The 21,520-nt window shown below is 44.1% G+C and overlaps 1 protein-coding gene across 2 annotated transcripts in view; it reads left to right on the forward strand.

The window, feature by feature from the left end:
• The window catches only part of CHCHD6 (coiled-coil-helix-coiled-coil-helix domain containing 6), a 181,972-nt gene that overhangs the window by 82,031 nt on the left and 78,421 nt on the right, over positions 1 to 21,520 (forward strand). The window contains exon 5 of one of the 2 annotated variants that reach the window (XM_081149946.1): positions 9,513 to 9,593. The exons of the other annotated variant lie outside the window; for it this stretch is intronic. Within the exon in view, the coding sequence (XP_081006072.1) occupies positions 9,513 to 9,593 (81 nt within the window). The remainder of the gene's footprint in view (positions 1 to 9,512; positions 9,594 to 21,520) is intronic. 2 annotated transcript variants of the gene reach the window in all.

Below are 21,520 nucleotides of genomic sequence, written 5' to 3' on the forward strand. Positions count from 1 at the left end.
GGAAATGGGGGCTTCAGAGAGAGCTTACAATATTTCAGCAGATGGTCTTGTAATAGAATATTTTTTCAAAGCTTGCTGTGAGACATCAGAGATTCTTAGAAAATGTGCATTAAGTAATGAGGAACAAAAAAGTGGCACATTGCTGAGTTGCCCTCTCTTTCCTGGCACAATAGCTGATTTGGAAAGTTAGGAAGGTAATCCTAGAGAAGTGGCCTCTCCTGAGGAGTTGGGACTTGTTTCTGGGGTCAACAGACAACTCTGACCCTCCCCACTCTTCTTCTGGGCTCTGGCCTGGACAGGACCCATTTGATAGTCAATGAAGGACAGCAAACTCTTATGGCAACCTTATGAGGAAACCTGGGTTCAGACAAATGAAGCATCCAGTGTCTTGTGGCAAGTAATTGTTAGAGCCAGAATCTAGATCAAGCTCTTAGACATCATAGTGTACTATCTTCGTAGAGATTAGCATCTCTTTCCCCGCCCAAATGCACTTCCCAATTAACGTCATTCATTTTATTGTTTGAACGAATATTTCCTGTGTGGCTCTGGGGATAAGGCAGCAAACACAGCCATGCCCCTGACCTCCAGGAATTTACAGTCTAGAAGGGGTATAGGCTGGTAAACAGACCAGTAGGTATACAATTTGTCACCTTGGAATGCATCTCTGTATACACACAAGTTTCTACACTGTGCAAGCTGGCACCTGACAAGACTCAGCAGTTTATGTAAGCATATCCATGTGCTAAATACCATATTAGCTGTGTGAATATATGTAGCTAGTATAGATGATACACGTAAGTGCAAGGTGCACTATTTCATTTGTCTTCACAATCTAGGTAGATATAGTTCCCCATTTTCAGGCCAGCAACCTGTGTTTCCCTGCCTCCCGCCTTCCATTTAATCAGGCAGTCTTCTCTTGTGGGACCTCTTTCCCCTTCCTGCTAGCCTCTGTTCGGGTCCTTGCTGTCTTCTGTAACCTGGATTCTTGCATAGACCTTCTAACTGGTCTTCCAACCTGAAGTCTTTTTTTCTTAATATTTTGATAACTTTATTTCAGAACAGTTGGTTTTTTTTGTAATCCTATGTATTTTTAATATATTTATTGATATATAATTCATATATCATAAAATCACCTATTTAAAGTATACAATCCAGTGGTTTTTAGTGTATTGACTGCATTGTATAACTATCAGCACAATCTAAGCTTAGAACATTTTCATCACCTCAAAAAGAAACCCAATACCCCTCAGGAGTTAGGCCACATTCTCCACTACAGTATCTCCAGCCCTTGGAAACCACTAACCTGCTTCTTACTCTCTATGGATGTGCCTATTCTGGATATTTTATATTAGTGGAATCTTATAATAATGTGGTCTTTTGTGTCTGGCTTATTTCATTTAGTATAGTATTTTCAAGGTTCAACTGTGTTGTAGCATCTATCAGTATTTCAGTCATTTTTATGCCTGAATATATTCCATTGTGTGGATATATATCACATGTTTTTAATCCAGATGGACATTTAGGGCCTGGGTATAGGGGAAAGGGGGAAATGACTGACTGCTAATGGACACAGAGTTTCTTTCTGGGGTGATGAAAATATTCTGGAGTTAGATACTGGGTATGGTTGTATAACTTAGTGAATATACTAAAAACCACTGAATTGTAAGTTTTAAAAGGATGTGTTTTATGGTATGTGAACTATATATCAATAGAGAAATCCAATAACATTTTAAAAAAGAAGATATCAGTAACTGTAGATAGACATATATGTATAATGAGGGAGCGTAAATACTGATATGTGCCTACATGAGAGGGAAGTTGACACAGAGCATCTCAGAGCATCCCCGTATCAGTTCCAGGGCAGATATTAACTCAGATCATCTCAAAGTTATATTTGTTTTTGAGATTTGCCTTTTTACATTAAAAATCTGCTATCCGTTATGGTTGTGGATAGGTGTATTTTCTTTTCTGGTTCAGAGTTTAATAATAACACTTTTATTATCATGATAATCATTCTTGGCTGCCATTTATTTTCTTTAAACTACAGTGTACTAGATGCTGTGTTTAATGCTTTATGTGCATAATCTTATTTAACTTCATTACAGCCTTATGAAATATAGATGGTGTTAATCTCCCCATTGTATAGATTAGGAAACTGAGACTTAGAGAAGTTCTGACTTGGCCAAGGTCACTAGGGAAGTGGCAGATCTAGTATTTAAATCTAGCTTTTTTCTAACTCTAAACCCTGCTCTCTTACACCACTATTCTATCATCTTTTAAAATTAGAATATATTATTATTAATTTAAAGGAAGGGGTGTGTGAAACATAATTTAGACCCATCATGGAACTTGTAAGGTCTTTGAGATGTCATTATAACCATTTATCTTCCTATAGTCATGATCTAGTGTCTTGTTACTCAAAGTAACATTACCTAAGAGCTTGTTAGAAATGTGTAATCTCGGGCCCTTCCCAGACCTATAATTCAGAATGTGTATTTTATCAAAATCTCAGGTGATTCAAATGTGCATTAAACATTTGAGAAGCACTGTTATAATACATAATTTTAGAGGCATCCAGTTCGATGATCATTCAGTGAGTTTACATTATCAAAACATAATTCAGGATGGGATGACATGGTCCCAAAATGTTGTGAGGCTGGCTAACTGGGAGCCAGGAAACCTGTATTTATAGCCCTACATCTTTGTGACCTGGAGCAAGTCACTTAATCTGAGTCTTTTTTTATTCATACATGAAATGAGGAATCTTTTTGTTTGTCTCAGTTCTTAAAAATAAAGCATTTAAGACCATTAACTTGCCTCTCAGATACCTTATTAGTTGTGTTACATATTTTTTTAAACAGATCTTTTTCTTTTCTTTTTTTTAACCTGTTTGTATCTTTATATTTAAAATGTACTTCTTATCAATAACATAGAGTTTGCCTTTTTCTTTTTCACTGGGGGGGTATGATAGGCAGAATAATGCCCCCCACCCCAAATGTCCACCTCCTAACCCCCAGAACCTATGAATATGTTCTTTTATGTGGTAAAAGGGACTTTGCAGATGTGACTAAGTTAAGGATATGTGATGGAGATATTGTCCTGTATTATCCAGGTGGGTCCAATATAACTTCAAGGGTCCTTATCAGGGAATAAGGGAGATGGTATTGTCAGAGAAGGAGAGATGATGACAGGAGCACAGGCCCAGGTGATGTCCGGCCATGAGCCAAGAAATGCAGGCAGCCTCTAGAACAGAGGTGGGAAACGTCCAGCCTGTGCGAAGTCACTTGGTCTGGCCCTGCCAAGACAACTGCAGGTGGGACTCGAAATTCAATAAATCTAGGAGTTTCTTCATAGCTAATTTTTAAGTTGATGATTTTGTATGGCCCACCAATAATGTTATAAATATCCAAATGGCCCTTGGCAGAAAAAGGTTCCCCACCCCTGCACTAGAAGCTGGAAAGGGCAAGTAAATGTATTCTTCTCTAGAGCATTCAGAAGGATACAGCCCTGCCAATAACATGAGTTTAGCCAAATATGATCTATTTGTGACTTTTGACCTCTACAACTATAAGAGAATAAATTTGTATTGTTTTAAGTCACTAAGTTTTTTGGTAATTTCTTACAAAATAGGAAACTATTTTGGGGGGTTAAGTCTGTTTATGTTTAATGTCATTATTGATATGATTGGATTTAAATCTGCTGTCTTGACATTTAATTTCTGTTTGTTCCACCTGTCCTTTGTTCCTCTGTTGCTAGTTTCTTGAAGGTTTTGTGTGGGGGGAGGGAGGAGGTTGAATCAATATATTTTAGAGTTCCATTTTATCTCCTCTATTGACTTTTTATTTGTGCCCTTTTTTGTTACTTTTTTAGTGGCTGCTCTAGAAATTACTTTAAAAAAACACCTTATGATAGTCTATGTTCAAAAAATACTTGATTATTTCAGGAATTATTTAAGAACTTTATAAAAGCATCCTGCTTGGGATTTTTCTGAGCTTCTTATATATGTTATTTGTTGTATTTAATTATTTTGGAAAATTCTTGTTCTTTGTCTCTTCATTCTTTTGCCCCATTTTTCTATTCTCCTACTATGACTCCAATTAAGTGTATGACAATTTCATTCGATATTGTCATATCGAGTGCGCTGTTCCATTTCATTTTTCATGATCTTTTTGTTTCAATTTGAGTAATTTCTAATGACTTGTTTTCAAGTTCATTGATTCTTTGCTCTGCCCAGTCTTCTAATAAACCCATGATTTCATGCCATACTGTGCTAGAAATTTATCTCTAGCATTTCTGTTTGGTTCTATTTTATAGTTTTGGGTGTTGTCAGTGAAAATGGTGGAGTAAAGACCTCTGAAAAGCCTCTCTTCTATAAAAGCAATGAAAATAGTCAGAATCTAGTTTTTCAGAACTCTGAAAATTAACCAAAGGTTTTCAGCAATCCAGGAATATTTGTTCAAAAAAAAAAAAGAAAAAAAAGGTGAATCTCAGAATCTCAGTAAGGACAGTACGCTTCGTGGCATTTTAAATGTATTCCCACCCTCTTCTCCTCAACTAAGCAGTAACCTGGAAAACAAACAGCTGCAATCATGGTGAAACCAGCAGCCTGACAGGCACTGGACAGGGCAGAAATGGACTGGAGTCACTCAAAGCCCCATTCCTACAGAGTTGTCAGTGTTTTTTCTTTCTGCTGGTTCTCTGGAAGACCCCACTTGCAAGGCTGCCTTTATTTGATGTTACTCAGACATTGTCCGCTGCAAACCACTTTTTCCCAGGAGGCATTTGTCAAAATAATCAGAGGCAATTGTTGAACATCACAGCTGCCTGAGGAGAAGGATAACAGTGTAGGCAAACAATAGGGTAACTCAAAATCTTAATAAGAAAAGCTCGAGAATGAGATGCCTGTAGGAGGCTTTGAAAAGCTCTGACATATTCCTGGGACTCTAGAAGGCCACTTGTAGGTAAAGGGCTGTGCACAAGGATATCTCAAAGAGATATACATCTAGATATATCGTAGTCATACTGTCAAAAGTCCAAAGTCAAAGAGGGAATCTTGAAAGTAGCTAGAGAAAAGTAATTCATCACATAAAAGGGACCCTCAATAAGATTAACAGCTGATTTCTCATCATAAATAATGGAGGCCAAATTGTGTCCATATCCCTGTGGAAATTCTCCATCTTTTCACGCATGGTGTCTACCCTTTTTTACTATTCTTTAACGTATTAATCATAGTTATTTTAAAATCTCTATATGTTGATTCTATTATCTGTATTGCTATGTATGATTCTATTGAGTACTTTTTCCTGAGGGTAGTTCATTACTTTTTCTTTTTGTGTGCGTGCGTGTTTTAAAATGTTTCGTTTGAATGCTCAATCTTTTGTGTAAACAAAACAAAACAGTAGAGTCTGCAATTTATATTTATGTCCAGTGAAAGGTTTTCTTTTTTTGTAAGGCCCTTAGTATGGGGGGTTGGGTCTTTTGTAAGTGGAATATAGTTGGATTTTCTTTTTCTTTTATTCAAAATGACAATCTTAAGGGTGAGATTAATTGATTCACGTTACGTATTAGTTACCTATTGCTAAATAACACATCAAAAAATTTAGTGATTTAAAAGTCAACATTTATTATGTCATGGTTTCTGTGGGTCCAGGATGTGGGCCCAGCTTGGCTGGTTCCTCTGCCTCAGTGTCTCCCACGGGCTGCACTCATGGTGCTGCACTCACGGTCTCACTGGGGGACTCTGCTTGGGGAGGCACCGCTTCCATTTTCCCTCATGTGGCAGGATTTAGTTTCTCACTGGCTCAGTTCCTTACCATGGGGGCATCTCCGTCAGTGTGAGCAAGTGAGGGAGAGTGAGCAAGGCAAAAATCACTGTCTTTGGCAATTGGAAAGTGACATCTTATCACTTTTGCCATAGTCTACACATCAGAAGTTACTCACAAGGCACAGCCCGTGCTCAAGGGCAGGGCAGCACACAAGGGCCTGAGAAGCAGGAGAGGGTTCACTGCGTGCGGTCCACCTTAGAAGCTGTCCACATTTATTGTAATAACTGACTGACTTACAATTATTCCTGTAATTTTAATTGGTATTTTCCGTGAACATCCTCTTCTCCTCCTCCCCTCGTTTTCCTCCAAACTCCCCATCTTTCTTCCTAGGTGCCCCTCTTGCTCCCTTCCCCCGCCGCGCCTTCACCTACCCCGCCCTGCCCTGCCCTTCCTTCCACTCGCCTTCTTCTCTAACATCCGCCCTCCTTCCCAGTTCCTCTCCTCCCCCTCCTTTCTCTTCCTGCTCCGCGATGTCCTTCTGGCCTTGTGCTCTTATTCTTGATCTGCCCTCGCTCTGTGTTTGGAGCAGCGTAGACACATCAGAGTGTGGACTCGTGCTGTCTTAACTGGAGGAAATCCTTGACTAAACCACTAAAGGTTCCTGTCAATTCCCCAGTCAAAGACGGTAATCTGCTGAGTAGATCTTCATAATGGTGATATTTTCCCTTTGTATTGGAGATAGCATACTTTATTCAGTATTTTTCCCTCCAGAAGACTGTTTTAGAAATCTCTCCTTAGAGAAAATAGCAACCTGCTACCCCACGAGTTATTCTGTCTGTGGCCTCCCCAGCACACATCCCTCTCTGAAATGATCTGATTTATCTGCTCGCACATTTGTCTGTCCCACTGGGATCTAAGCTCCATGGGAACAGAAACTTTGTCTCTCTTTTTTTTTTTGTATCCCCAGCCCCTTTACCATAGTGTCTGTCACATGGTGGACACTCAGTAATGTTCTGTTGATTACTGAATCAGTCGCTGAAACCTGCCCATGCCTCTCCAATTTCATGGTCATGCTGAGCGATGCCTGCTGCATGGCCTCTCAGGGGTGCTGGGAAGCAGATACTGGACTGCTGCAGCTATGCAGAGTGACTAGCGTTGTCTGATGCCCACCTGCATTCATCGGAATCGAGTCACTGAGTGCTACTCTGGGCCAGGCACTAGCATCCCAATGTTTGTATCTCGTTCATTTTCTTCAGCCCTTATCCATGTTACCTCCTGTCTATTGTCAATCATTGGATTTCCTTATAAATCTCAGATGAACAGAGTGGGTGGATAGTGCCGGTTAGGGGATGGAGTGAAGGCAGTGTGCTAGTCCCCTGGCCGGCTTACTGTGATGGAGGCCAAGGCTTTGGGGATGTGCTGGAGTCGGGGAAAGCCCTTCCTCCCACTGAGCTTCTGTTCCAGTGGGCAAGACAGACTCATAGCTATCGAAACAGTTCATCACTTACTTACTTGATAACAGCTTAGTTGTGTGGCAAATTGATGTAATTATAGAAGGCCCCCCCTCCTCAATATACCTTCTCCTGTGTGAACAGTCCCTATGTGGCCTGAGGAAGCTGCAGCGATTGGGGAGCTTTGCCTGGAGCCTTAACTCTGCTTCCCATTCCTGACATCAGTGTTCATGCTGGCAACACGGGCTGAACATTCCTGGAGTTGCTTCCCCAAAGAGGCATCCTGATGTGTCAGTTAGATGGTGGGGGGATGTGTGCAAGTGCCTCCTTGTCTGCCGCCCCACTGGCCCCCTAGCAAATGGCTATGGAAGAGCCTCAAGACAGTTTTGCTTTCAGATGTCACCTTCCTGCTTGGCTGGGACTGTTGGCCAGAAAATGGCAGGTCCAGGGCCCTGGGAGAAATTTCTGTGCTGGCTGCTTTATTGTATCAGATTCTCTGATTGCACCAGGGATAGTTCACTGTCGAGTGCTGGCTGCGGAGGGTCCAGCATGGATTAGCCATGCTCGCATTCCTGGAACACGCCTCAGCATCGTGCTTTGAAAAATCCTGCGAGAAATCCCCAGTATTCAGTCTCACTGTTTGTATTTAGTTTTTTTCTTTTTGAAGTGTTGGCATTCCACAGGCATTCCACAAGCCTTCTTGGCATTTTTAGATATTCTACAGCTGTCTCTGGAGCCAAGTCACTACTCTTCTATATTCTACAGGTAAGGAGAAAATACACAAGAAAAGGCTAGCAACATGCTCAAGTTTACAGGCTACTTGGTGATCCAGCTGGCATTAGAACTGAATTCTTAGGTGGTCAGCCTGTTGCCACACCCTGCTGGCCTGGAGCTTTCCTGGGAGCCGTGTGGTCCTCTAAACCCAAGCCTTTCTGCAGATGCTGTCGTGTGATCAGCTCCTCATTACCAACCCTCACCCTTCCTCCCACCTCCACTCCTGCTCTGGATTCAGAAAGGTTTCATGCCAGGGAGGATAGCAATGCCGAGGATATGAGCTTTCAAAGATATCAGCTCTTGTCCTACCTGGTACTTGGAGCAGTTCAAACCCATGCACTTATACCGTAGTGTGGTTGGAAGGAAGAAGCCCAGGACTCAGAATCACCCTGACTTAGGTTCATGGTCCACCTCAGTTGTTGACTAGCTCCTGGGTTCATGAGGATTAAGTCACACAGGAGCCTAGAATGGTGTCCAAGCACACTTAACCCTGAACAGAGGGCAGACGGCGAGCAGATGGATGGCATTATTCCTCCTACAAACACCAGGCTTGTCTTCTGGAGTTCTCAGACCCCGCTTTGCCATGATGTTGGTGTCCCATTGTTGTGACCTGCGGTGACCATGCCCCTTTCTGTGGGGTTTCCTTTAACCTCTACGGAGTCCTGTGGGGTCCCATGCCAGGTTTATATATTATACCTTAGTGGGAACTTGGAGGAGTTAGGAAATTGAGGTCACCCAGCTAAAGGGTGGGGTGGATTCAGCCCCAGGTTAGCTGGCTCCACGTTGTTTGTGATGATTAACCAAGCCCCTCAGCCTAACGGTGACCATGAGGGAGGGTCCTCAGCTGTGTGCACCAACAGTTCTGTTTGTTCCCCATCAGGTGGGTGAGGGAGCAGCTGTACCCTCTAGCTCTAGGATTCTGGGGTTCTGATATGCTCACCTTTCAGATCCCTGACCCCTAAGGCAGGGAGTTTGCCTCACCAGAAGGAGGGCATTTCGGCACCCCTGCCTCTTACAACCAGAGAGTAAGTCAGTGGCATGGTGTGGTACCAGGTGTAAGGACTCCATGGCCAGAGAACAGCTCCCAGCCATGCCCTGCATCTGCAGAGGTCTAAACCTCAGCTCTGCCCTCGCAGCTCGGAGCGTTGGGTCACTGGGCTCCTCTGTTTTTTCATCTGTAATAGGGGATTGTAATAATCCTACCCATCTTTTAGAGAAATTGGATCAGATGAAAGAATCTGCGGGAGGCACTTGTTCCAGAACATGGCACACGCACTAGTAAGCATTCAGTAAATGTTAGTGCTGGTCATCTGCAAAAGGGTTCCAGCAATGACCTACCTTTAACTTTTGTGGTGGAAATTAAAAACAAGACAGGTAAGCGGTCTAGCATGGCATAGATTTCAGCTCGTTCGCACTCTTCTCATTATTAATGTCACCGTGAGCAGAAATCGTCATGGGTTTCTCCTGGCAGCCCCGGCCCAGCAGCTTCTGGTTAACACGGGCTTTGTTCTCTTCCAACTAGGCCAGGGACCTGGAGAGCCAAGAGGCGGAGCTGAGGTGCCACACCTTCTATAAGGAGCAGCTGGAGCACATTGAGAGGAAGGTAAGGCTGGGACTTGGCTGCCGTTTTGGGGGCCAGGTCCTAGCTGCCCTGTTGGGGAGAGAGGAACCCATAGGCCTCAATGCTCATTCGCCCCAATAGCCAGTGACCCTGTGGACATGCCCTCCTGTGTGCCACAGCGAGCCGGCACCCCCAAACTGCCAACAAGCGGCAGTCACAGAGATCTTTTTGTTGAATGAGCTCGCTTGTTATAGTTCTATTTTAGAAAAAAATCATTGCACCACAGGGCGGTGCTGAGACCCAGTATACCTTTCTTGCTTTAGTTAAGCCGCATTGGGTAAAAATAATAATAACGTGAAGTCTTGCTATACAAATATATTAAAGTTGTATTATTGATTTTCTCCTGGGAGTCAGGGAGATCAAAGTGTACCACGGCTATGCTCCTTTTCTAAGGCTCAGCCTTTGAAATGAGTGAGATTCAAAGACATGTCATCTTTCTTTTTTTAAAAGCCTACAGCAATTCTTGAAAATTCATTTGTTAACTTGCTTACTTGGGTGGGGGGTGTTCATTTGTTGATTGTGACAGATTATTTTTCAAAGAAACGGCTTAAAACGTGGGAGGGGATGGTTGGGAGGGTAAAAAAATTTGTTCTCGCTCCTGCCTGAGACAGCATGCCAAGCAACCCGAGCCATCAGCTTATTGCAGGCAAATCTTTGAGAATCGTTTGTCACGGTTTGGAGCTTTGAAATTGACAGTTTGCTTGAGGGGCTTGATTTTCATAGGGGTTTTCTCCTGTGGCATGCCACCCTGGAGCCTGGCAGAAATGTGGGGACATGAGGGTGTTTCCTTCCTGCTTAGTGGACACCCCCACCTGTCCACCCTCTTTGAGGTGTTCAGGGGACCACCAGAATTGTGATGTGAACTCAAAGTGCTGATGGTGACAGCCTGTGGTGCCGAGGGTTGGCGGGGCCCCTCGAGCTGCCTGCAGAGGTGGGCCTTAACAAGCACATATTTCCTGGAACACTCCTCCCAGGTTTGACTATAGCCATAATGACAAGGATTGTGATTTGAGATCCTGGAAAAGGGTAAAAAATTCCACCAGCCATAGCTCTAATTATCACAGTTGCCCATATGTTCATAAGCACAGATTTTTTGTTGTTATGTGTGCAATTTTACGGTCTCCTGCTGTGCTCCTCCTGCATTTTCCTCTCTGGGTTTGGCATGTGTCTGTTTGGGGTGGAAGGCAAGTAGCCTCACAGCTTTTTTCCTCCCCTAAAATCTGTTTTCCCCTCATCACTCTCCTCTCCCTTCTCTATTATAGTTCTCCTCCTTAAAACCAGTTCTCTGCTTTCCTGAAGGAAAGGAAATTCTCCTGGATGAGCCCTTCTTTCTCATCTGGTCGCCCCACTCATAAAGTGAAGTCCAAACTCCTCATGTACGCAGATGTAGGCTTTTATGTTGTTAATGAGGTTTTCCTAGGTCTTTGTGAACAGTTATTGAATGCCTCCAGAAGGAGGCGCAAAAACAGGATCACCTTAATAACTCTTAAAACAACAGCATTTTGCTGGTGATAATACAAAGAAGGAAAGAACCCCCAGCACCTCGGAAACTGGAGACTGGCGAGGGAGCTGGGGCATGGAGGGCGCTGGAGAAAGGGAATCAAGGAGGCGCGGTCAAAGGCTTAATTGTATCAGTTTTGAAAAAAGTTTTCCATTTTTCTCTGGATAATTTTATTCCTGTAAGGACTTGGGAGCATGACAGCACAGCATCCGACAGTCTCTTTTATTAACTGTTGCTTTTATATAATTCTGCCTTCATTTGTTGAATACTCTCAGACCTTAACATTTCAGTTCCTGTGCACACAGCTTCAGGGCCTTCCAATCATTGAGCTCCTTTCCTTCCCCCCCCCCCCCCCCAATTCCTTTTAAGTTTAGAAATTGATGGTGGAAACCTGTTCAGGGGGAGACTTGGAACAGTTGTTGAATCATCCTCAACCACCCCAAATTGTTGGGTGTTTGGTTACAGGTGAGAAAAGGTTGGGATAGGGGAGGCAGAGGCCTGGGCTCTTGGAGGCCTCGGGGCTCGGCCCCTGCTGTAGGATACCTACCTCGAGGGCTGGCCCATTGTGCTCAGCCTATGGGGAAAGCCTGTACAGAATCCAGACTCATTTTCAAGGGTGAGGAAACTTCTTGACCCCTTTGTACTGCAGTATTTATTCCCTAGATGATTGTTCTTAAGTGCGGAAATCACATTTTGTAGGGCTGCTATGCTTTATAATCTTTCTGAGTAATTGTGCCTCACGCCCACACTGCAAGTTCTAAGTAAGGGGTGTTTTCCGTTTCCCCACAGAGAGCAATGAGCTGTTGGAGGTGCCTTGTGAGGGTCTTGTGCCCCTGGAAGCATACCCCACATATGGTGTTCACATGCAAGCTGTGAAGCAGAGGGCAGCGCAGGTTAATGATGGGCCTGGGCCTGCATGCAGCTCGTATCATCGCACTTTGCAGCCACTTTGCCTTCTCACATCTTGGTTTCTTCATCTGTAAAATGGAGATAATAACTCTTTCAGGGAATAGGTGGGGGCATTAGACAGGGTAACATCTGCAAAAATGTTGGCGTCCACCCATATCACATGTGGATTCAGCTCCCATGGGGCTAAGGGTGACTTGTGCTGAGTGGCTCTGTACCAGACGCTGATAGCTGCTGAGCTCTTCTGCCCTCCACCATGGGGGCAGGTATGGTGGGGAGACGAACGGGCTTTGGAGTCCAGCAGACCTCAGCCTTAGTTCTGCCTCAGTAATTTAACAGCCTTATGACACTGAGCAAGTTGTTTAAATTCCATAGCTTCAGTTCCCTTAGCTTTAAAACCGGAATTTTAAGACTCAGCCTGCCCGTTGCTTTGGGGATGAATAGTCTTTTCTGTAAAAGCACCTGAGATAGAAGTTTTCAGTTGTCTTTCATGTTGCTTCCACCCTCTTTCCCCTTATTTAATTAGTGTAGCCATTCATTAATCTCACATTTGTTTAATTCTGCTAAATACCCAGAGATAGTTCAGACAGTTGTGGTTCCTGCTTCTCGAAATTCAAAGTCCAGTTTGGAAGGGGGGCGGGGATGTTGAAGATTAGGTCCCCAGATGGGAGGGTGCCCATGTGCCAGCTGCATATGACCAGAAGACCTTCCAGTTGTGTAAAAATAGTCTCATTTTTTTCCATATTCAGAACCTTCGAAGTGGAGGGGGCATTTTGGGAGTCTAGCTTCAAAGACTGAGGCAGGGAGAAAGGAAGAAACTGGGAAATACAAGTGTTCTTTCTGTATTTCGGGCTCTTTCCCCTAGAATGTAGATCTTGCTTCCTTCCTGTTGGTGTACACACCATCCCAGTCTTCCCTCCTGTTTTTGTCTTTGCTTCTACTCTGGCTTTCTTTTTTTAAGGAACCACTGTCATGTGATCCTGCCAGTCCTACAGCCTTCTCAGTGACAGCACTAAATAGCTCCCTGCCTGGTGTCTCAGGGCAGGGGCCAGTTAGAGCCTGTCAGGAAAATAGGAGCTGCTCTGGGGCTCAGAAAAGGGGAGTTTAATACAGGAATTCTACTTCATGAGAGAAGATGGCCCACTGGTCGGAAACATATGAAAAGGACCCAGCTTCACAGACATTGCAAGAATGTAGGCACAGCCATGAGGCTAAATACACTCAGTAGAAGTGCTGACATGGGAACAAAGGATACCACCAAGTGCAGGTAAGGCTGTGGTTTAACCCAAGCTCTCAGACACTGCTGATGTGGTATAAATTGGCAAAGCCCCTTTGGAAAACTGCTATCCAGTGTCTGTTAAAGCTGAACGTAGGCATACCCTGTGACCAGCAGTGGTGTACCCAAAAGAAGTGTGTCCCTAGAAGAAACACTGTACAATGGTCATTACTGCATCATTCATAATAGCCCCAAACTGTCAACAGTAGGATAGATACATTATAGTAGTTGTCACCATGGAGGCTCGTGCAGGGACAGTGAACAAGCTTCAGCACCAGGCAGAGATGTGGGACACTCACCCACAGAGCACTGAGCAAAAGCGCCAGACTGAGAACAGTGTGTGCACATTGGATGGGCCCATTTATAGGACGTTCAGTCACAGCAAAACTAATCTGGGGTGTCAGCAAGAGGGATACTTACCTTTTAAGGATAGTAGTGACTAAGGGAACATGCAGGGGGCTTGTGGGGTGGGGCAAGTTTCCTTTCCTTGACCTGGTTGCTGGTTACACAGGTGTGCTCAGTGGTGAGAGCTCATCAAGCTGTGCTTAGTGGAGTTTACACTTTTCTGCCAGTATATCATACTTAGTAAAAAGTTGGATGCAGCTGAGGAAGGCAGGCCTGCCCTGAGGCACAAATAGAATCACCCACTCCCTCTTCTGCACACCTCTAGGCCTTGCGTCCCTGTCATGTGTTCTAGCACTCACCACACTGTCTTGTGGTTCCCTGCCTGTGTGGTTTTCTCCCCTCCCAGACTGGGAAGGTCTAGGAGCTCAAAGTTCTTGTTGGTCTGATTCATCAGGGTGACTTTTCACTAAGAGCTAGGGATACAATGTTCAGCATGCAATAGGTGCTCAGTAAATGTTTGCAAGAATAATGAAAGAAAAGTGTGTGTGCACAAGTAGGAAAGTATACACAGTGGGCATCCAGGAAGAAAAGGGGGAAGCTCTTGCCCAAAAGGCTTTTGGTAGAAGCTGTGTTTAGAGAATGAGCAGGACATGGAGAAGTGGATGCCGACCTCAGCCAAGGTGCTCCATATAACAGTTGGCAGTGGGTGGTAAGCTGTAAAAATAGGTTGGGATCAGACTGTGAGGGAACTTGGAGACTGGCTGACAAGTGCGGCCTTCCTTTAGGATAATGTTGGGAGTTCTTGAAGGGCTGTAAGTTGGAGAGAGATTGGAGCTGGGATATCCAGAAGAATAATTAAGGGAAAAATTGAAGCGAGCCACTATACTTGAGTAATTCTAAGTATGCCCATAAGAAGTAGAGCAGACCAGCAGATGAGAGAGGTGTCAGACAGAGTTCTGTGTCCTACAAGATGACAATCACTACAATTTTTATGAGCATGTGCTGCGTGCGAGGCTCTTTTACATAAGTTATCACTTATCTTTGCAGCAACCCTGCAAGGTGGATTGTATTACACATTTTACAAATGAAGAAGTTGGGATCAGGTGAAACAAAGCCACCAGAGGCCATTCAGCTGCTGGGTGAAGTCAGAGCTCCGGTGTGTCCACTCTTTCCCCCGCATCATGCTGCCTCCAGAATCAGCTCAGGAAGAAAAGCTTCAGGAGAACGCAGTTGACAGTGTCAAGGCTGCAGGTCAGAGAGGACTAGGAATGAGAAGAGGCCTCTTAATTGCTTTGAAAGACATGTGAGTTTCGTTGAATGAGCCTTTTCGAGATTGCAGTGGAGACTGAAGCTGTTACATGTAGGGTTATTTGGGTCCTCAAACAAAGAGAGAACATTGTAGTCTAAGAGGGAGTCATTGAGCCCATTTGTGAGAGTAGGAGAATTCATAATGTGTGTCTGAGGAGGATCCGTGGGAAGCCATTTCCAAAGATGGTTGGAGGGTGTGCAATGAGAAGGGCCACTTTTACCTGGGAGAAGCGTTCTCAGAGGAGTCAGCCTTCTGCTCGGCGGTGGAGTGGATTCCCAGCTGCGTGGTGAGTGCTGTGTGTTGTTGGAAGAAGTGCTGATCGCCAACCCCTCTAAGGGCCAGCAGACATTTCTCCTGAGTGCGGGGAGGCTTGTTCTGTGTCAGGCCCAAAGTCTGTACCAGAGACTAAAAGACATGCTCACCATTTAGGATGCAAGACTGAGACAAGGCAAGTATTCCCAATGTGACACGCCTGCAGAGAGAAGCTGCCAAAGCAGTGAGAATTCAGAGGAGGGAACAGATAACAGTGACCTGAAAACAGTACAGCAAGCAATTGGCCCTGTCTCCCCCGATCACCATGGGGAGCAGTCTTTACCTGCTGAGCTGGCGAAAAGTTCTGAGCTCAGAGGGCTTCTAAAGATTATTGAGCCCAGAAGTTCTCCACCAGGTGAGGTAAAGAAGGGCACCTGCACACCAGTTACTCCACTAGTGCCACTTTTCGGTAATGGTACCAGCATAAAAATGACCATTTTGTATGTTCTCAATAGTGTACAGTAGTGATAAGTGAAAGAGCATATTGCTAAGAGATCTAGAATGGCCTTTCTTAGCAAGGATGGGCTTTTTATGCCCATGCCAATGGGACCCAGGGCCTTTGATAAGGGTAATCAGTGAGAAAGGAGGAAAGATCAAAGAAATTGAGAACCATTGCTTCAATTCAGTTATTTTCACAGATTAAAAAAACAAGGCCCCAAAGGTGGCTAAGTGGTTTGAGACTCACTTGGTAATCTGGGTTTTTAGATCTAGCGCTACCTGGGTTTGAATTAAACTTCACCACCCATTGGCTTTATAGGCATGATCAAGTCACTTAAGTCCTAGAGCCTTGAGTGTCTTATTTTTACAGGGGACAGTAATAATTATATTTTCAAGATGATAAAGGGCATAACATAGAACCTAGTCTATTGTAATATATTATAGTATAAATGTAGCTGCCATTACTGTTACCAGCCAGCTATACAGTGTAACTGCCATTACTCTCATCATCCCCAGAGGTCATATAACTAGTTAATAATATAACTAGGACTCTGATTTCTTGCTGTTCTGTCCATTAGTCTTATAGATTTTTTTTTACTATAGGGTGAGAGTTGTTGTTAATTATAGGTGCTAGAATTAGATGCTTTTATACCTTGACTTCCATCACCCCACCTCCACCTCTATAATGATTACCTCACCCCTATCCCCCACCTCCAACTCCACCACTTCCACCTCCGCCATCACCTCCACAGCCACCACCTTCACCACCCTTACCTCCACCACCACTGCCGCCTCCACCATCACCTCCACAACCACCACCTTCACCACCCTTACCTCCACCACCACTGCCACTTCTACCATCACCTCCACAGCCACCACCTTCACCACCCTTACCTCCACCACCACTGCCGCCTCCACCATCACCTCCACAACCACCACCTTCACCACCCTTACCTCCACCACCACTGCCACTTCTACCATCACCTCCACAGCCACCACCTTCACCACCCTTACCTCCACCACCACTGCCACTTCTACCATCACCTCCACAACCACCACCTCCACCACTCTTACCTTCACCACCACTGCCCCCTCCACCATCATCTCCACTTTCACCATCACCACTACCTCTATCCCCACCACCTCTACCACCCGCACCTCCACCTCCACCATCACTTCTACCATCACCATCACTTTCACTTTCACCCCCTTCACCCCCATTCTCATTCTACATTTTCTGCCTCTACTTTGTGTATTGCTTCTGGTATGTTTGCTAAAGGTTTGTTTCTTTACCTCAGATGCATCTCATACTTTGCAAAATCCTGTAGTTTATTTCATGATAACCTTTAAGGTTAGAGGGAGCAGAGACTACAGTCTCTGTTGCACATTTGGAGATGCTGTGGCTTTCCTCGGCCTTGTGGCCGGGCTTTTCTGGGATGGATGTCTGGGATAAGAACCCCGCTGAACTGGTGGCACGCCTCCTTTTTGCTATGCATAGTACCTAAGTTATGTCACTTAGGCTTTATGGCGGTGGGAGTGGAAAGTAGGAGAGGAGTGTTTATATCACAGATGAAAATGAGGACACTCAGAGAGGTTAAGGGATGGTATAAGGTTTCACGACCATTAAATTTCAGATCTAAGACTTAGACAGTTCTTTCTAAATCCACATGTATAAAATTGGGGTAATAGTAGTTCCTATCTTGTAAGGTAGTTTTAGTTTTGAGAATTAAATGTATAAAATATTGCTAACAAACTCTCGCTCTCTATCTCCAAAGCTGGTTTTCTTGGTGCTCAGTAGCTAACATTTGCTGAGTGCTCTCCACTTGCAAAGCACTGGCCAAGCACCTTACTGGGAGACCCTCTTTTGACCTTCACAAGAACCCAGTGATCTTGGTGATAAAATTACAACTGCCCTTGTTTGAGTCCTTGCTGTGAAACTGCCAGGTGTGTTCTAGACTCATGACATGTACTAATTCATTACATCCTCAAAACAACCTTATAAGGTAAGAATTGTTAAGATCCCCACTTTACAGCTACAGAAACAGACTTTGAAATAGGCAGCAGCTGTCCCGTGAATGATTTGGGATCGTGGGGAGCAGTCAGAGTTTGCTGCCCATAGGTCTTGGCAGGCTAATTCATGGGATCAGTTATTCATCAGCTACTCAGAGTATTTGAATCTGTATTAAAATGATCTACAATGGAATTTAAGTAGAATAGGACAGTAGTAAAATGAATCTCTGTTCCTGTCCTCCAGACTCAACAATTTTGCTACATTTTCTCATATCTATTCCCTTTCCTTCTTTGTTCTTCACTAAAATACTTTACAGCAGATCCCAGTGACCATGCCTTTTCCCCTATGTACTTCTATATGTGTCTCTAAAAAGTATGAAAATTTTCTTGCATAACTACAATATTGTTTCTTGCCTCAGAGAATTAACATTGATTTCCCCAATTTTCTAAAAAAACTCCAAGAAAACAAAAAACCACCTGTTTCCAGGGTTTTTGTTTGTTTCTGGTATAAGTCAAGGTCCGTCAGTCACCATGCTGCTGTTGGTTCTTAGGCTAGTAAGTCTCTCATCATCTCGAACAGACCCTACCCCCTTTTTTTAGACCAACAACTTACTGCAGAACTCTTTAGGTTCTTACTGCCTTTTCACCTTCATTGTATTGAACCCAGTCCAGAAAAGTAAACTTAAATGCTGTGGGTAAAGCCGACTGTATCCTGTGTTAAGAGGGGAAATTTTCATGCCAGGCCAGGGCCAAATCGCAGTGGTAAGGTAGTTGTTCATGGCTGTCACGGCTGCTGATTTATTTCATTCCCTATGTTACTGGTGTGAGGGTCCTTTTAAGCACAGGCTCCATCACTATCTCCTCTTGAAGTGGTATCTGCACCGCTCCTGGGGGCAGCTACATTAACATGCTGTGGTTCCTGCCCTAGGGTCAATGTCTGTTGGTTTTCCTCCAAGCACATTAAGTCTCCCAAATAGGTACTTAGAGGTTAAAGAGCCAGAAGTGTCTGTCAGTCATGCATGCAGCTTACCACTCATCTCTGCTGGAAAAGACCCAGTTAAACAAATAATTTTAATTAAATAGGTACTCCATGGTCTTTCCCTTTCCTTTCCTTCTCAGCCCTTTCCTTCCCAGCCTTGGTCAGCTCAGTTTGACCCAGTGAATTCCCTTGTGCCTTTCCTTCACCCACTTGGCCACCATGGTGGTGTGATGCTGAGAAGGGAATCCAGAATTACCACTTGGCCTCTCTACTGGTGCTCTGCCACTCTACTGCACTATTGACCAGGTCCTGTCCAGGCCTTTGAGTTTAAGGCTCCTGATCTTCCCTTGTCCTCCCTCCACAGTGCTGGCACCTTGCTAATCTCTCTCTTGAGTGGTAGCCATCACCTCCCCGCTGCTGTTCTTTTGGCCAGGCCTTCTACCTATGATCTGGCATCCACTTGCTGCAGGAGGACTCTTTCTAAAGCCCAGCAGCGTCTCCCTGCTGCATTCAGGAGGAAGCTGGGGTTCCTCTGCCTGGCCTTGCCTGTGTTTTCTGCCCTTCCCCAGTTATGCCTGGCATGCTGTCCAGCCTTACGGCCTTTCTCTGGATGCTAGAATCGCCCTGGAGGCCTTCTCTGACTGCTTCCTGCTTCCCCCTCTGCACCCCCTGCTACATATCCTAACTCGCTGGTTTGTTCTCAGAGCGAGCTCAGTGCCTGGTAGACACTTGACACTGTGGCTCAGCAGTCAAGACAGATGTCAGCACTGGCCGCACAGAGCAGCTAACAGCAGAGTGGGGCTGTTGGGGCTGTGGTGCATGCAAGTAGATGGAGGTGATTCTTTGCATGTTGCTTGGTGCTAGCCAAGGGCGCCAGGACCTCTCAGCCCTGAAAACTCTGCCTTGGCGATGGCATCATGGGAATTACCCAGCGGTCTGCTTGGAGCTTAACCAGCCATGGGGCAGCATTGCCTTTTTAAAAATTGCTTAACCTTATTTCTTAAGTACACATGTTCACAGTAGAAAAAAACAAAAATTGCAGATAAGCCCAAGGAATAAAACAACCTTTGCCAAATCAGCACCCCACCTAGAGAGGTAACCATTGTTAACATCTTGGAGGACACTGCCCAGACCTGTTTCTGCTGTGCTGATATTGGTCATGGTATACATAATATTTGCAAAATGGATTATAACCATCCATGTCACTTGGTAACCTTTTAAAAACTCAATCCACTGTCGACCTTTTTTCTCCATCAAATCCATTTCTGTACTTAATTAGTTGTACACTATTCCTTCTTAGGATGGTGTCATAACTTACTCTACCAGTTCCCTCTCTTTGCACTGTTAAGTTGCTCTGGGCTTTTCCTAAAAAAGGGGGCTGGGGATTCCTTTGACCACCTTTATTACTGCCTGAACTCAATTATTAGGAAAAAGTATTTAGAATTGCATTAGAATTGCAATTACTGCACCATAGATTGTGTCCAAACTTCAGGCTTGTCACACCTTGAGATTGCTGTGCAGTTAGTTTGTAACAGTTCACACTTCCTCCAGCAGTATATGATGGTGCCAGGCTCCCTTCCTTTCATCAACGTTGGCTATTTTCCTTTTCATTTTTTAAATTAATTATGAGTGTAATGCGTGTTTGCAAGAAGTTGAGCGCTATGAAAGCACATGAAGCGCGGCCCAGACTCTCCAGAAGGAGCACTGATAGGCATGCTTCCAGCCATCCTTGAGAACATGAGCCTTGTTTGTGTGAAGAACAGAAGTGGTTTCTTGTTTACAAATGGAGGTCATAGTTCATATTTTCCAACTTGCTTCCTGTACCTAACAGTATGTCTTGGACAGCTTTGCATATCAGTTCTGCCATTTTCCTTTTAATGACTGCCCGATGGGGATGACCATTATTTGACCACTTTCCTGTTTACGGACATTTAGGGCTATTTTCAGTCTTTCACAATTAGTTTTATAGATACATCCAAATTTCTCTTAAGAAATGTGTACCAACAAATATGTGTGGCGAGTTCCCCTCACATCTATGCCATTACAGCCTTTTACCAGCCTTAAAATGTTTGCATTTCTTTAGCTATTAATTTGGCTGAGCATCTTTTCCTAAGTTTGTTGGCATCTTGTATTTCCCCTTTTGAGAATTGTCCCCCATATTATTTACCCATTTTCCTATTAGGCAGTTGGTCGTTTTAAAAAATTGATTTATAGGACTTCTTTATGTAACATGGGAATTAACTGCTATTTATTATATATATGGTAAATGTCTTTTCCTGTTCTGCTTGTTTTAACTTTGTAAATATAGCTACTGGCATTTTGATATTTATAATCTGTATTTTATGATAAGCTTAAAAGCTCCCCCATTTTCATTTATTTTTAAGTTTGTTGATTTGATGGGTAAAAAAAATGGTCCTTTGAATTTGTACTTTTTTTTATTACTGATTGAGTGATTGTGTTCATTGTTTTCTGAAACCCTGTTTATCTACTCTAATCACTGTCAGAAGCTTTTGTCTGAAGGGACTCTGACCTGCTGCAGGTACAGGTATTGTCCTGTTGTCTCCCAGCTGGTGATTGTTTAGCTACTGACTGATGTCCCCACAGTTGGACAAGCATGGGATTTGGATCCATACCTGGGTCTGCCTCTTTACCTGAGTTTTGGCTAACTGTGTGACCTTAGGCAAATGAGCTAACTTCCTTCAGGGAATAATAAGTGACCTCATTGGACTAATGAGGACTCAATCATGAAACATGTCCACATGCCTGTCCTCACGTGTATAGATGCCTGGTCGTGTTCCTTCCTCCTGAGGTAGTCCATCCCTGTCATGGACAA

Source organism: Miniopterus schreibersii (genome assembly GCF_964146895.1).
Source record: "Miniopterus schreibersii genome assembly, chromosome: 10".
In the NCBI taxonomy this organism is placed as follows: Eukaryota; Metazoa; Chordata; class Mammalia; order Chiroptera; family Miniopteridae; genus Miniopterus; species Miniopterus schreibersii.